The 15740-nt window shown below is 45.4% G+C and overlaps 1 protein-coding gene across 1 annotated transcript in view; it reads left to right on the top strand.

The window, feature by feature from the left end:
- BCAS3 (BCAS3 microtubule associated cell migration factor) overlaps positions 1–15740 on the top strand; it is a 467769-nt gene that overhangs the window by 144337 nt on the left and 307692 nt on the right. The window contains exon 13 of the mRNA XM_083379706.1: positions 14045–14138. Within this exon, the coding sequence (XP_083235832.1) occupies positions 14045–14138 (94 nt within the window). The remainder of the gene's footprint in view (positions 1–14044; positions 14139–15740) is intronic.

Here is a 15740-nt window from a genome sequence, read left to right as displayed (position 1 = left end):
TGCATTTTTACGTGCTTTCGAACTGCTAGGTTGGCAGAAGCTGGGATGAGTAACAGGCGCTCACTCTGTTACGCGGCACTCGGGATTCAACCCGCCAAACTGCCGACCATCTGATCGACAAGCTCAGCATCCTAACCCACTGAGCCACCGCGTCCCTTCTTCATTAAATTAGACATACCCAATTCCTGCAGCCGTTCCTCACATGGTTCAACTTGTCTCTGGAAGTGGGGTGTGAAGTCTCAGAATTTTGTAATCTGACCATAAGAGGAAAAAGAAAAAAGAAGATCTTAACCTGGCAGGTTCCTTTCCTTGTTCCTATCCTCCAACGTCACCCCTTCTCAGTTCAAAAGGCCTAAAATCCAAGGAACCAGTAACAGGGTGCAGAGGCTGAATGCTGCCAGAAGGCTTCTCCAGCGGACCAGAGACTATGATGGGCCCTGTTTCAAAGGTCCGAGTATTGTCTGTACTGCATTGTGGTGGAGAGGCTGAACTGGGGTGAGGATATGTCACGCGCAAAAGATCAGGGCCACACATGAATGTCCGGTTAAACTGATTTTTTTTTGCTACTCATACCTATGCAGAGGGATCTTCTCAACTAACGGTTGGCACCTGCTAGGAGTTAGATAAGGGTTTGCAGAATTCAAGGGAGGTTGGACTTTGTCCGCTTGTGGCTATGTAGGGATTCTAGACTAATTCCCCTTTTGACTCCGCCTCCAGTTTCTGCTGCTCCTTCCCTACATTGTGCTCCTGAGTCTTGTTTCAGTTCAAGGGTCTTGCTAATAAGCCATAGTCTGGTAATACTTTCTCAGGATCATAAGATGAGGGTACTCTTGATGAGATGCAGATATACAAGAACAACAGATAAAATTTATGAATTTATGAATTTTGATCACTTGACCATGGGAATGCTGCAGTGATCGCAAGTATGAAAACGGTCACAAGTCACTTTTTTCAGTACTGTTGCCACTTCGAACAGTCACTAAACGAATGATTGCAAGTTGCCTATTCATGCAAGTACCTGTATTGACGTAGGTGCATTTAATTTTGCGCCCCAAATTTAAGAACAAGTTGCTTTTTTTACTGCATGGGTAACTCAGCATCTCCAGCCTGCCAAGGTATATACCGCCTTTTATCTCTGCATGAGTTCAAGACATCCATTTTTGGAAAAGCAGAGAATTCTTCTGCAGTTTTCTGACACTACACGGGATTAAGAAGCTGCCCCATGTGATATATCACATCCCTTGTGCCTTTGGGAGGCGGGGTGCCTTGAAAGCCTGGCTGAGGAGGTCAGTTCCCAACGCCTTAGCAGATCCTGTATGGAGCTGGAGGCCAGATCAGATGATCTCTAAGGCTCGTCTCCAATTCAACACTGAAACACGATCAGATTGTTGATATCAATGGAGATTCTCAATCGTCCAGGTCACGGTGCTTTTTCCAAAAGGCAACCGGACGTTCTTGCTGTTTTGTTTTGTTTTTTCCTTTGAAAACATTTCGCTTCTCAGAATAACGGAACAACAGAGTTGGAAGGGGTCTTGGAGGTCTTCTAGTCCAGGGGGTCCCCAACCCGTGGTCTGTGGACCGGCACCAGGCTGGTGGCGCCCCAAAGGTTGGGGGCCTCTGCCCTAGAGGGAGAGGCCGAACGGCAGTTTGTGCAGAGACACAATCAACAGCCCCAGGCAGAGCTGCTTTGGGCCAATCTTTTTAAAATTTCATGACATTATTGGTGGCAGTTTTATGATCATCTTCTGGCACAAAATTAGAGTTTTAGCTCAGTCATCTGAGAAAAGATCTTTTTCAAAAAGAAAGCTGGTGGCTCTTTTGATGTTCGACACCCCAGGTCATGGGTAGGCAAACTTGGCTCTCTTATGACTCGTGGACTTCAACTCCCAGAATTCCTGAGCCCGCATGGCTCAGCATGGAAACCTCTCTATTTCTCCTCAGCGTGGCTGGCCCAGGAATTCTGGGAGTTGAAGTCCACGAGTCATAAAGCGGCCTAGGCCAGGGGTAGGCCATCATGGCTTTTATGACTCGTTGACTTCAACTCCCAGAATTCCTGAGCCAGCATGGCTTAGCATGGAAACCTCTCCTTTCCCCCTCAGCATAGCTGACTCAGGAATTCTGGGAGTTGAAGTCCGCAAGTCATAAAGCGGCCTAGGCCAGGGGTGGGCAATCTTGGCTCTTTTTATGACTCGTGGACTTCAACTCCCAGAATTCCTGAGCCAGCATGGCTCAGCATGGAAACCTCTCCTTTTCCCCTCAGCATAGCTGACTCAGGAATTCTGGGAGTTGAAGTCCACAAGTCCTAAAGTGGCCTAGGCCTAGGCCAGGGGTAGGCAATCTTGGCTCTTTTTATGACTCGTGGACTTCAACTCCCAGAATTCCTGAGCCAGCATGGCTCAGCTTAGAGACCTCTCCCTTTCCCCTCAGTGTGGCTGGCTGAGGAATTCTGGGAGTTGAAGTCCACGAGTCATAAAAGAGCCAAGGTTGCCTACCCCCTGACCCAGGTCTACCAACGCTGAATTCTGAGTCCTGCCACTGGCAAAAATCAATGAATTGGCCAGCCTGCGGAAAGGGAATGAAATTCTCTGGATTGCCTTTCGTTTTCTCTCCCGCTAACAAAGAGAAGATAGACAAGGAGGGCGTGCAAATCTCTTAAGGAGGCACTGGGACCAGAAAAACTCTCATTCCTTCCCCAAGTTCTCCTTTTATAGAAAGGTATCCTATTATAGCTGCTTGCCGAGCAGGACGTTTTCCTCCTTGCTCAAATATGGTTGCGTGAAATTGGGCGTTCGCTCCTTTCCCAGGATTTCAGGAGGCAAGTCCATAAGTGGAGTTAAGTCACAGCCCTTTCTTTTCTTCAGCCGGGTTTAGGTGTCCTTGGGATTTTGGCAGGGAAGAATTAAGAGCAGTAAATAAATGGCCTTGAAAAAACACAGTTTGCTCATCAAAGAAATCTTCCCTATTATGGGTTAAACAAGGAGGGGCAATTCGGAATGAATTTTAAGAGCAGGCTGAAGGCTTCGGTATAGATTTGCAGCCGGTTCTCAGAATGCATGGCGGCGTCTGCGTCTTCTACAGGTCGTCCTCGACTTATGACCACAACGCAGCCCCAAATTTCTGCTGTTAAGTGAGACGTTTGTTAAATGGGTTAATAATAATAATAATAATAATAATAATAATAATAATAATAATAATAATAATAATAATAATAATAACTATTATTATTATTATTATTATTATTATTATTATTATTATTATTATTATTATTATTATTATTATTATTTGGAAGGGACCTTGGTGGTCATCTAGTCCAACCCCCTGCTCAGGCAGGAAACCTTATACCATTTCAGGCAAATGGCTGTCCAGTCTCTTCTTAAAAACCTCCAGTGTTGGAGCATTCACCACCTCTGGAGGCAGGTTGTTCCACTGGTTAATTGTTCTAACTGTCAGGAAGTTTCTCCTTAGTTCTAGGTTGCTTCTCTCCTTGACTAGTTTCCATCTGTTGCTTCTTGTTGTCCTGCTTTCAGGTGCTTTGGAGAATAGCTTGACTCCCTCTTCTTTGTGGCAGCCCCTGAGATATTGGAACACTGCTATCATGTCACCCCTAGGCCTTCTCTTCGTTAAACTACACATACCCAGTTCCAGCAACCTTTCCCTATATGTTTTAGCCTCCAGTCCCCCAATCATCTTTGTTGCTCTTCTCTGTACCCTTTCTAGAGTCTCAACATCTTTTTTACATCGTGGTGACCAAAACTGGATGCAGTATTCCAGGTGTGGCCTTACCAAAGCATTGTAAAGTGGTATTAGTACTTCACGTGATCTTGATTCTATCCCTCTGTTAATGCAGCCTAGCACTGTGTTGGCTTTTTGGCAGCTGCAGCAAGGTTCTTGCCACAGTTGTTAAGCGAATCGCTGCATTTGTTAAGCGAGTCAGGCGGTTGTTAAGTGAATCCAGGTCCTCCATTGACTTTGCTTGTCGGAAGGTCGCCTAAGGGGGATCACAGTTCGCTTAGTGACTGTTCGAAGTTACAGTGGCACTGAAAAAAGTGCCCCCCAAGCCACAGCCGAGCAAGACACCTGCCTGCCTGCCCGGCGGCGCTCTTCCTCCTGTCCGAGGTTTTCATTGTTGGGAGCATTTCTGTTGAGGATTGGCAGCGGGGGTGGGGTGGGGTGGGGTCTTTGGTTTTATTCTCCCCCCATCTGCTGGGTGGTTGCAGCAGGTTTTGGTCACTTCACATGACCCTGGGACACTATGACCGTCATAAATATGAATCAGTTGCCAAGCATCTGAATGTAAATCACAAGACCCTGGAGATGCTGCAACATTCCAGCTGATCGGCGCTTCTTCTGGGCTCAGAAGCGTAAGGATCGGTGTCAAGTTCCAGCTGGAACCTGGCGCTGATCCTGGCGCTTCCACTGAGCCCTGACAGCCCTGCAGCTCCAGCCGTCTCTCGCTCAGGCTTGTGCGGTGCTGCCACCAGTTCAGCTCATTCCCCTCACCCACTACCACTTTTCTAGGATGGTCGTTTACCACCTGCCAGGTGCCAATGTACCACAGGTGGTACCCGTACCACTGGTTGAAAAGCCCTGCTCTAAGCACATAGTGTATATAAGCAGCGTCCTGAATCCCAGGGAGCGAACTTCCTACGATCTTCTCTACTGTCCTTACCACTCTCTGTATGGACCTTCTATCTGAGGCACGGCTGCCGCCAAGCCAGACAGTGATGTAGTTTGTTAAAATGTTAAAATGTTCTCAATTGTGCATCTGTAAAAAGTGGCTAGGACAGAAGGAGAAAGATGTGCTCTCCTCATCCGACACAGGAAATGCAGACGCTGGTTTGCACACTTCGCTAAGGATGAGGTGTGGAGAGACCACTTCAGATTGTTAGTTATCTGCACCCCAAGATACGTAATACTGTTGACCACCTCTACAGCTGCATCCTTGATACTGAGTGCAATGTGACTATGCCGGCTCTTTCTAAAATCTACAACATTCTCCTTTGTTTTATCAACATTTAGCACCAAGTTACTTTATTTTTTTTGCACCAGTCCACCAATTTTGCTTCTTATCCAAGAAGCTTCTTCAGTTCTAACAGTCTAGTGGGGAATGGAAGGATTTATTCAAAATCGAATTTGGGTCGGTCAAATCCCGGGACCAGGGATTTACTTTGCCAAGCTTTTGGATTCATGCTGGAGCCCATTTTCAGGGAATTTCTCTCTACTGAAATATGTGCTTTGGGCCATTCGGTAAATTGTGTTTATGTTGTGCCTTCTTATTGGCTGATTGGCCTGTTGATGACTGGCGATTGGCTGTCATTCCCTTGTGCTGCCAAGCCCTTGGATCCTAAGCACCTGATAAGCTGGTGGTAAATCAGCACTCCTGTTGACTGATGACGGGCCCGTTTCCCAGGCTTCAATCATTTCCCTGGCTGTTTTTGTACTTGCTTGGCCAACAATCTTAGTAGCTGAGAAATTGAATATATGTCCCTGTTCATTGCAATGTGAGGCTACCAATGAGTTTGGGTCTCCTGGTCTGTCCGCTCACTTGTATTCTTGCATTCTGGTGGTTAGCTTCCTCCCTGTTTGTCCTACAGAGTCAGATTCAATCTCGCTTCATTATCCCGGGACACGTATATTTGCCTTCATTGGAAAGGATTTATGTTCTTGGCCGTCCTTCCATACTTGCATTCCCCACCAGTCATTTTGAACTGAAGGCCTTGGTAAGGCCACACTTGGAATACTGCATCCAGTTTTGGTCACCACGATGTAAAAAAGATGACTCTAGAAAGAGTGTAGAGAAGAGCAACAAAGATGATCAGGGGACTGGAGACTAAATATATAAAGAACGGTTGCTGGAATTGGCTATGTCTAGTTTAATGAAGAGAAGGAGGAGTGGGGACATGATAGCAGCCTTCCAATATCTCAGGGGCTGCCTGAAAAGAGACAGAGTCAAGATATTCTCCAAAGTGCCTGAAAGCAGGACAAGAAGCAACAGATGGAAACTCATCAAGGAGAGAAGCAACCTGGAATTAAGGAGAAATTTTCTGACAGTTAGAACAATTAACCAGTGGAACAACCTGCCTCCAGAAGCTGTGAATGCTCCAACACTGGAAGTTTTGAAAAAGAGGTTGGACAGCCATTTGTCTGAAATGGTATAGGGTTTCCTGCCCGAGCAGGCAGTTGGACTAGATGACCTCCAAGGTCCCTTTTTGTAACAGGTTTTCCCAGCATTATATCAGCACCCTCAGGTGTTCAGCGATTCCTTGCTGGTGAACGTAGGCTGAAGAACTGTGTTATCCTTACTACACCTAGCATAGCTACTAAATGTGTTGTCTATAAAGGCGCTTAGGGGAGAAATGTTGGCTTGCCTTCTTTCTTCTTTCAAGGCTCCGAGAGATGGGAGAACATTTTTTTTTCAAGCAACTAACTTTTGTGGCCTGTTTGTAAATCTGGTTTTAGCCTTTCTTACTCTCACACCAGTCTGAGAAGGAGGAGATTTGTCCAAGATAAGTGTAAATTTATGTTCAGGATTAACATAAATTTGGTCTGAGATGCAGAGGAAAAGTTAACAGGAGTGGACGAAAGAGCAAAGATTTAGCTCCAATTAGTTCAAAGGAAAATATCTGAGTTAATTAGTTTTTGAAGTTGTGTTTTTGAATGTAGCAATTGTTTGCCCAGTAATTTCACAGTCTCTTTCTTTCTTTCTTTCTTTCTTTCTTTCTTTCTTTCTTTCTTTCTTTCTTTCTTTCTTTCTTTCTTTCTTTCTTTCTCTTTCCTTCCTTCCTTCCTTCCTCCTTAATTTCTTTCTTTCTTTCTTTCTTTCTTTCTTTCCTCCTTCCTTCCTTCCTTCCTCCTTAATTTCTTTCTTTCTTTCTTTCTTTCCTTCCTTCCTTCCTTCCTTCCTTCCTTCCTTCCTTCCTTCCTTCCTTCCTCCTTAATTTCTTTCTTCCTCCCTCCCTTCCTTCCTTCCTTCCTTCCTTCCTTCCTTCCTTCCTCCTTAATTTCTTCCTTCCTTCCTTCCTTCCTTCCTTCCTTCCTTCCTTCCTTCCTTCCTTCCTTCCTTCCTTCCTTCCTTCCTTCCTTCCTTCCTTCCTTCCTTCCTTTTGGAGAACTAGCTTTTTTTCTGTTTTCTTTAAAAAGGCTGAGTTATTAAATTTGGCCATGATGTTCATATTTGAAAGCTGGATAAAAATAATTACTGAGGAGCTCAGACAACTCTGTGGTCAGCTTAAATACAGTAGTAAGATTTGTGAACTTGTTTAAATGTCCTTTTAATGAAGTGTTAGCAATTTTTTTTCATTTAAAAATAATGATGATTTCTTTGGAGGCATTAATTAGCTAAAATGAGTATGTATATGTGTGTGTGTGTGTGTGTGTGTATGTGTGTGTGTGTTCCTCTCCCCCCAACCAAATGTAAATACATAAACTTTTACTGACTGGAGTTACATTTTTGTAATTTATTTTCTCTTCATTAATTCATTAGGTGGGGGACCACCCAGAATTTGTCTGACATAACTGCCTTTTTAAAAAAGTTTGCTTGGCTTTAAACCTGCCAAGTCTACTATATAGCTGATTATTTATAGCATAAGTGTTTGTGCACTCACAAGGAAAGGCAAAGGATTAAAAAAAAAAGTATGAATCCAAGAGGCAATTCATACATATATTTATAAATGCATTCTGGTACTCAAATTCTACTCTGGGGTAGAAATTTTATTTATCAAGCAAACTATCAATCAATCAGTCAGTCCACACCTGACGCACATATTCTATTATCCAGAGGATTCACAGGCAGAACTGACATTAAATGGCTATAAAGCCCTACAAGTCTTAGTCCCAATGCAGGTAGTTCTCGACCTATGACCATAACTGAGTCCCAAATTTACGTTGCTAAACGAGACATTTGTTAAATGAGTTTTGCCCCAGTTTACAATTTTTCTTGCCACAGTTGTTAAGTGAATCACTGCAGTTAATAATAAAGTTGGAAGGGACCTTTGGAGGTCATCTAGTCCAACCCCCTGCTCGGGCAGGAAACCCTATACCATTTCAGACAAATGGCTGTCCAGTCTCTTCGTAAAAACTTCCAGGGTTGGAACATTCACCACTTCTGGAGGCAGGTTGTTCCATTGGTTAATTGTCCTCACTGTCAGGAAGTTTCTCCTTAGTTCTAGGTTGCTTCTCTCCTTGGTTAGTTTCCATCTGTTGCATCTTCTCCTGCCTTCAGGTGCTTTTGAGGAGAACAGCTTGACTCCCTCTTCTTTGGGGCAACCCCTGAGATACTGGAAGACTGCTATTATGTCCCCCCTCATCCTTCTCTTCATTAAACCAGACAGACCCAATTCCAGCAACCGTTCTCTATATGTTCTGGCCTCCAGCCCACTGATCATCTTTGTTGCTCTTCTCTGCACTCTTTCCAGAGTCTCAACATCTTTTTCAAAAGTCACTGTATGGCATTGAAAAAAGTGACTTAGGACCATTTTTCACACTAATGACCCTTGCAGCATCCCCAGGGTCACGTGATCAAATTTTGGTTGCCTGGCAACTGGCACTGCCCTGGGGTCATGTGATTGCCATTCGTAACGTTCCCAGCCGGCTTCTGACAAGCAAAGTCAGTTCGCTTAATGACCGCACGATTCACTGAAACAACCGCAATGATTTGCTTCACAAGTGTAAAATGGGGGCAAAACTCAACAACTGCCTTGCTTAGCAACAGAAATTTTGCGCTTGATAGTGGTCATTATACATAGTATAGTATAGTATAGTATAGTATAGTATAGTATAGTATAGTATAGTATAGTACAGTGTTTTCCAACCTTTTTTGGGCAAAGGCACACTTGTTTCATGAAAAAAATCACGAGGCACTCCACCATTAGAAAATGTTAAAAAATTTAACTCTGTGCCTATATTGACTATATATAAAGTAATTCTCTTGAATAGGAATCAAATAAACACAAAGAAAGTATTTTATAATTACTTTTCAATTTTTCCCATGGCACACCAGGCAACATCTTGCGGCACACTAGTGTGCCGCGGAACAGTGGTTGAAAAACACTGGTATAGTATAGTATAGTATAGTATAGTATAGTATAGTATTATATAGTATAGTATAGTATAGTACAGTACAGTACAGTGGCGAACCTATGGCCCGCATGCCAGAGGTGGCACTCAGAGCCCTCTCCGTGGGCACGCACACCGTTGCCCCAGCAGAATTTGCCAGAGTAGCGAGCACGTGGCGTTTGCATGCAACAGGGCAGGAAGTGAGCAAGCAAACGGCGTTGGCCCCGCGCGGATGCCCCGGAGATGGTGAGAGACTGGCCCTGGCCACGCTCACCCAGTCTGCCGTGACCACTGCAGCCACGCCCACCCAGTGGGCCACGCCCCACCCCCACCCCCCCTTGAGGGCACCACAATGCTGATGCAGCCCTGGCACTTTGCTAAAAATAAGTGGGTTTTGGGTTGCAGTTTGGGCACTCGGTCTCTAAAAGGTTTGCCATCACTGGTATAGTATAACATGACATAACATAACATAACATAACATAACATAACATAACATAACATAACATAACATAACATAACATAACATAACATAACATAACATAACATATACAGGGAAGGTGAATTGTGAACCCATCAGTTGAAGAATTCCGACTGGTGGGGTCCCGAAAGAGAGTTTTCTCTGCCCTTGCCCCCACCCCATGGAATATTCACACACACACACACACACACACACACACACACACACACACACACCAGAGGTGAGGCTGCCCCCCCCACTCTCCTGGCCTTCTGAAAAGGGGTTAAAACATGGCTCTGCGGACTTGCTTGGGGCTGGTTAGCGCCTTGAGGACTATCTCCTTGCCTTTTGTTTGCTAATTTTTAACAAGGTTTGAACATCTTTTGCCTCCTTCTAAATTATGCACTTGATAAATTTTAAATGCTCACATTTGAAATTTTTTATACTTTTAACTTTGTATTATCGTACATCACCCGGAGTCCCTCCCTGAGGGAGATTGGGTGGTTTAAAAAAAAACACGTGATTTTTTAAAAAAATAATAATAAATTAAATTAAAAATAAATAAAACTGTGATAAACTTTCCCTTAGGTGGGAGAGGGAGTCCTACAAATTCAGGAGAAAATAAGCCGTATTTGTGAGATAAACTTCCAACGGTTTAGACTAGAGATCTACGGTCCTTGAACTGTTTTCATACCCTACCGTTCTTCCTTTCTGCAGTTCGGAGCATCCAAACGGTTAGGCTCCTCTTTAAAATTGACGGGAATTCATTCAAAATGCAGTTTGGGCTTCCTTCTGAAGGTTGAACTTTGGAAGGACTGCGTCCTAAATGGAGATTTGTGGGTCAGGCCTTGACGCTTTCCGTGCAAACCTTTTTTGTGTGTGTGTTTTGTTTTTTAATGTTGCTTTGTGATACTGAAGGTTGAGACTCTGATTAGGCGGAGGGGAGCGACAGATTGCACCGGTATTTAATTTCCATTTGGTTAAGAATTGATTTTAAAAACCACAGCCCGACAAAGATGGCTTATCAAATATCACGAATCTATGAGCAAAGCCACCCTTTGGGCCCCAGGCCAATCACTTAACAGATAAATGACCTTCCAACAATAAAACATCAACCTACCAATGTCGGCTTTTATTGGCTGCTTGTTTCTGATTGCACTCTTTTCACAGACAATAAATAACTGCCCTGGCCATTGATGTCCTCCCAATCTTCCCATCAAGATGAGGGGAAGTGATAGTGCCACTTTACAGCTCTCTAGTGATGCTACACTTGCATCCCATTCTGGTCCCCACGATGTAAAAAAGATGTCGAGACTCTAGAAAGAGTGCAGAGAAGAGCAGCAAAGATGATCAGGGGACTGGAGGCTAACTCATATAAGGGACGGCTGCTGGAATTGGGCATGTCCAGTTTAATGAAAAGGGACACGGTGGCTCAGTGGGTTAGGACGCTGAGCTTGTCGATCAGAAGGTCGGCAGTTTGGCGGGTCGAATCCCGAGTGCCGCGTAGCAGAGTGAGCGCCCGTTAGTCGTCCCAGCTTCTGCCAATCTAGCAGTTCGAAAGCACGTAAAAAATGCAAATAGAAAAATAGGGACCACTATGGTGGGAAGGTAACAGCGTTCCGTGCGCCTTTGGCGTCTAGTCACGCCGGCCACATGACCACGGAGACGTCCTCGGACAAGCGCTGACTGTTCGGCTTTGAAACGGAGATGAGCACCGGCCCCTAGAGTCGGAAACGACTAGCACGCATGCGCGGGGGAACCTTTACCTTTAGTTTAATGAAGAGAAGGACGAGGGGGGACAGGATAGCAGCCTTCCAATATCTCAGGGGCTGCCCCCAAAAAGAGGGAGTCAAGCTATTCTTCAATGCACCAGAAGGCAAGAAAAGAAGCAACGGATGGAAACTAATCAAAGGAGAGAAGCAACCTGGAAGTAAGGAGAAACTTCCTGACAGTGAGAGCAATTAACCAGTGGAACAACCTGCCTCCTGGAAATGAGGGTGCTCCATCATTGGAAGTTTTTGAAATCCGCCCCCCCCCTCTCTCTCTCTCCCCCTCTTCCTGTCCCTCCCCCACATTCCCTCTGAACTGAAGAATATCTGCCTTCACTTTTATTTAAGGAGCTCTGCTTTTTCTCAGGAAGACATTTTCATTGCAGATTAACGGCCCTGACTGAGCCAAAGCTCGTTGAAATCGAGCTAGCTTGATGCTGGATTCCATTAAAAAAGAGAAGAACTGCTGAGATTGCCCATTGGCGATAGTTCGCTTTCCCCCTGCTAACGGTTGATAGAGGTGGAATATTTTTAGAGATGCTTTTATGGGTGTGTCAGGATGCGTGTCCTTACGTTGTCCTTTGTTGTCATGACCTCTTTTGTAAAATAACTAGATCACTGTGTTGGGCTGGATTGATGCAGCTTTTCTCATTGGCCAGCCGTAACATTGGCCCAAAGTATAATGTCTAAATTGAGGGAGGCTTAAAGAAACACACACACACACACACACACACACACACACACAAACACATATTAGATTTCTGGTTTAGCTATAACAATTAGACAGCTAGTTCAAAGAATGTTCAAGACCTCAACGAATATGCAGTTTAATCAACAGTACCACAGCTGTCTCAGTGGTCCATTAGATTCAACCTCAGTTGGATTGCTGAGTGGATAGGGCTCTTTTTCGCCCACCTTAATGTCCCGTCAACTGCATACATAAGAGCAGTCACAGAGGGCTATAAGAAAGTGGGGTTGTGCATATTACCTATTTGAGTAAAGAAACGTCTGCAAGAAAACAACCAAGCTTAAAGGTAAAGGTTCCCCCGCACATGCGTGCTAGTCGTTTCCGACCCTAGGGGCTGGTGCTCATCTCCGTTTCAAAGCCGAAGAGCCAGCGCTTGTCCGAGGACGTCTCCGTGGTCATGTGGCCGGCATGACTAGACGCCAAAGGCGCACGGAACGCTGTTACCTTCCCACCCGTAGTGGTCCCTATTTTTCTACTTGCATTTTTACGTGCTTTCGAACTGCTAGGTTGGCAGAAGCTGGGACGCGTAACAGGCGCTCACTCTGCTACGCAGCACTCGGGATTCGACCCGCCAAACTGCCGACCTTCTGATCGACAAGCTCAGCGTCCTAACCCACTGAGCAAAACAACCAAGCTTAGAAGGCACCATGGACAGCACTGTCCTTTCCTCCTCTTCCTCCTCTCCTCCTCCTCCCACACCCCATTCCCTGCTAGCACTGATGATGTTACCTAGATGGGTCATGAAAACGTCTACAAGAAAACAACCAAGCTCAGAGAGCACCAAGGACTCCACAAGAGATCAACATTTCCCCCTCCCCATGCACTGATAGGTCAAGCCACGTATGTAAACAGCGAGACAACCCCTACCCCTCCCTTCTAGCACTGATGATGTTACCTAGTTGGGTCATGAAACGTCTGCAAAAAAACCCAACCAAGCTCAGAGAATCCCAGAGGTCCCATAGGCCAGGTTAGGTCTTTTTACCTTGTTTAAAAAAAAGCTTCCATAAAAAATTAATTTTCGGATAAGTTTGTGTCAGTAAGAACTACTGGGGAACTTGCCAAGTTCTGCTTTGTAAAAAATAAAATAAAAATAAAGTTGACTCTGGTGATTTTATGCAACGTGAAAGGCTGCCCAGGTCTGACCCCACTTATGCTTGAGCTGGAAGAAGGAGGCCTTTTGCTAGCAGATGTAATTTTCCTTATGCCTAATGAACTTTATAGGGTCATTCCTTACTCGGACGACTTAAGAAAGGATATTTGTCTGTTTGTTTGTTTGTACAAATAACTCAAGATGGCAAACATGTTGGAACACACCTTCCTCCTCTTATTTCCCTACAGCAACAACCCTGTCAGGTGGGTTAGGGTTAGTCTGAGAGAAAAAGACTGGCCTGAAGTCGCCCAGCTGGGTTTCATGGCTAAGGCCGGACTAGAACTCACCGTCTCCTGGTGATTGGCCCAGGGTCGCTCACCTGGCTTTCATGCCTAAGGCCGGACTAGAACTCACCGTCTCCTGGTGATTGGCCCAAGGTCACCCAGCTGGCTTTCATGCCTAAGGCCAGACTAGAATTCACCGTCTCCTGGTGATTGGCCCAAAGTCGCCCAGCTGGATTTCATGGCTAAGGCCGGACTAGAATTCACCGTCTCCTGGTGATTGGCCCAAAGTCGCCCAACTGGCTTTCATGGCTAAGGCCGGACTAGAACTCACCGTCTCCTGGTGATTGGCCCAAAGTCGCCCAGCTGGCTTTCATGCCTAAGGCCGGACTAGAACTCACTGTCTCCTGGTGATTGGCCCAAAGTCACCCAGATGGCTTTCATGGCTAAGGCCGGACTAGAACTCACTGTTTCCTGGTGATTGGCCCAAAGTCACCGAGCTGGCTTTCGTGCCTAAGTCGGTACTAGCACTCCCATTTTCTAGCCTGGTGCTGTAACCACTGAGGGAATCCCTGGGCTTCCAACGTCATAGAACCAAACGGCTGTTTGCACTGCTCACCTTCCATTTTCTGTGCTATTTCACAGGTCCTGGTGAGCGAGGACTCCGATAGTGACGGCGTCGTAGCGCACTTCCCCGCCCACGAGAAGCCCATCTGCTGCATGGCTTTCAACCCCAGCGGTAAGCATTTCCCCCCCCTTGCGGCTCATTATGGATCGCTTTGCTTGCTAGGACATCTTTCACAACGTTTTATTTGTTTGCCGCTTGAAATAGCAGTTCAGAATGGTACCTTGGCAGTGGAAGAGCCTTATTTCGTCTCAGGTGAAAGACACAAACGAGCCCTTTTGTTTATCTGATCTGACTTTGCCCCCCCTCCCAAGACCGCCCCGGTCCCCAAAGAGCATCCTTTGGGCATCCTTTAACTACAGATGCTCCTCGAGTTACGAAAATAACGCTGTTACCTTCCCACTGTAGTGGTCCCTATTTTTCTACTTGCATTTTTACGTGCTTTTGAACTGCTAGGTTGGCAGAAGCTGGGACGAGTAACAGGCGCTCACTCTGTTACACGGCACTCGGGATTCGACCCGCCAAACTGCCGACCTTCTGATCGACAAGCTCAGCGTCCTAACCCACTGAGCCACCGCGTCCCTTAATGTCCTAGGGAGAGTCAACTGTAGCATTATTAGGACCAAGCAATATTTTCAATGCCACCCTCTGGGCATAAGGAGCTTTTTTAAAGCCAGATGATGACAATAACAGACTGTGTTTGTTGTAAAACAGGATTAGGACACCTTTTTGAAGAATTGGTACCTTAACCAAAAAGGAATCTCTTCAAGCAATTTTAATCAACTATATGTATATAGTCACGACCTTACTTGCCACAACTGTTCAGCGAATCGCTGCGGTTGTTCAGTTAGTAACAGGCTTCTCACAAAGGTGCTGTTTTTTTCTTTTCTTCCAAAAGGCAACTGGGCTTTTCTTGGTTTCCCCCCCCTCCCCCTTGGGAGATGTTTCGCTTCTCACCCAAGAAGCTTCTTCAGTTCCGACTTCAGTTCTGACAGCTGTGAAGTAGTGACTCTGGATTCCCCGTCGATTTTGTTTGTCAGAAGGTCCCGAAAGGGGATCACGTGACACGGGGACACGGCAACGGTCATAAATATGAACCGTCCGAATTTTGATCACGTGACCGTTTAGATGGCGGCACGGTCCTAAGCGTGAAAAATGGCCCTAAGTCTGCTTTTTGTCAGTACCGTTATAACTGCAAAGGGTCACTAAATGATCTGTTGTAAGTTGAGGACTTCCTTCCTTCCATTGGGAAAGGGTGGATACCTGCTTCGTCTGGGAAGACACCAATTGTGCATGTTCGTATTAATACGTAAGTCAGTATATCAGAAGATCTGTTGTTGAAAGCTAATATATTGGGAACCACCTGATCTCTCTGGTGGGTTAAGAGTTGGGTAAACATGACGGTACGTCTTGGCCGAGGCTGTTAATCAAGAGAAAGAGAATGAAACTTCTGGTCTGATGGCCCCCATTTTCTCAGACCACATTTGGAGTTCTGCAGCATTAAATTTGCATTGGGTCAAGATGTCACCGCCGATAAATGGAGGAAATGGGCATTAATGTATTTCAGAAGTAAGGTAATTGAACGTTCCTCCTCTCTTGTCAGTTTCCATTGGAAGAGAAATACCCCTGCCTCTCCGGAAAATGTACTTGATTTCTTGAGGTTTGCATAAATATTCTCCTAAATTTAATACCACTTATCCTTTTCCACTTAACCTG

The sequence above is a fragment of the Vipera ursinii genome (genome assembly GCF_947247035.1).
Source record: "Vipera ursinii genome assembly, chromosome: 1".
Taxonomy (NCBI): Eukaryota; Metazoa; Chordata; class Lepidosauria; order Squamata; family Viperidae; genus Vipera; species Vipera ursinii.
The sequence above is the reverse complement of the archived record's forward strand: the minus strand, read 5'-3'. Positions and strand labels throughout refer to the sequence as shown.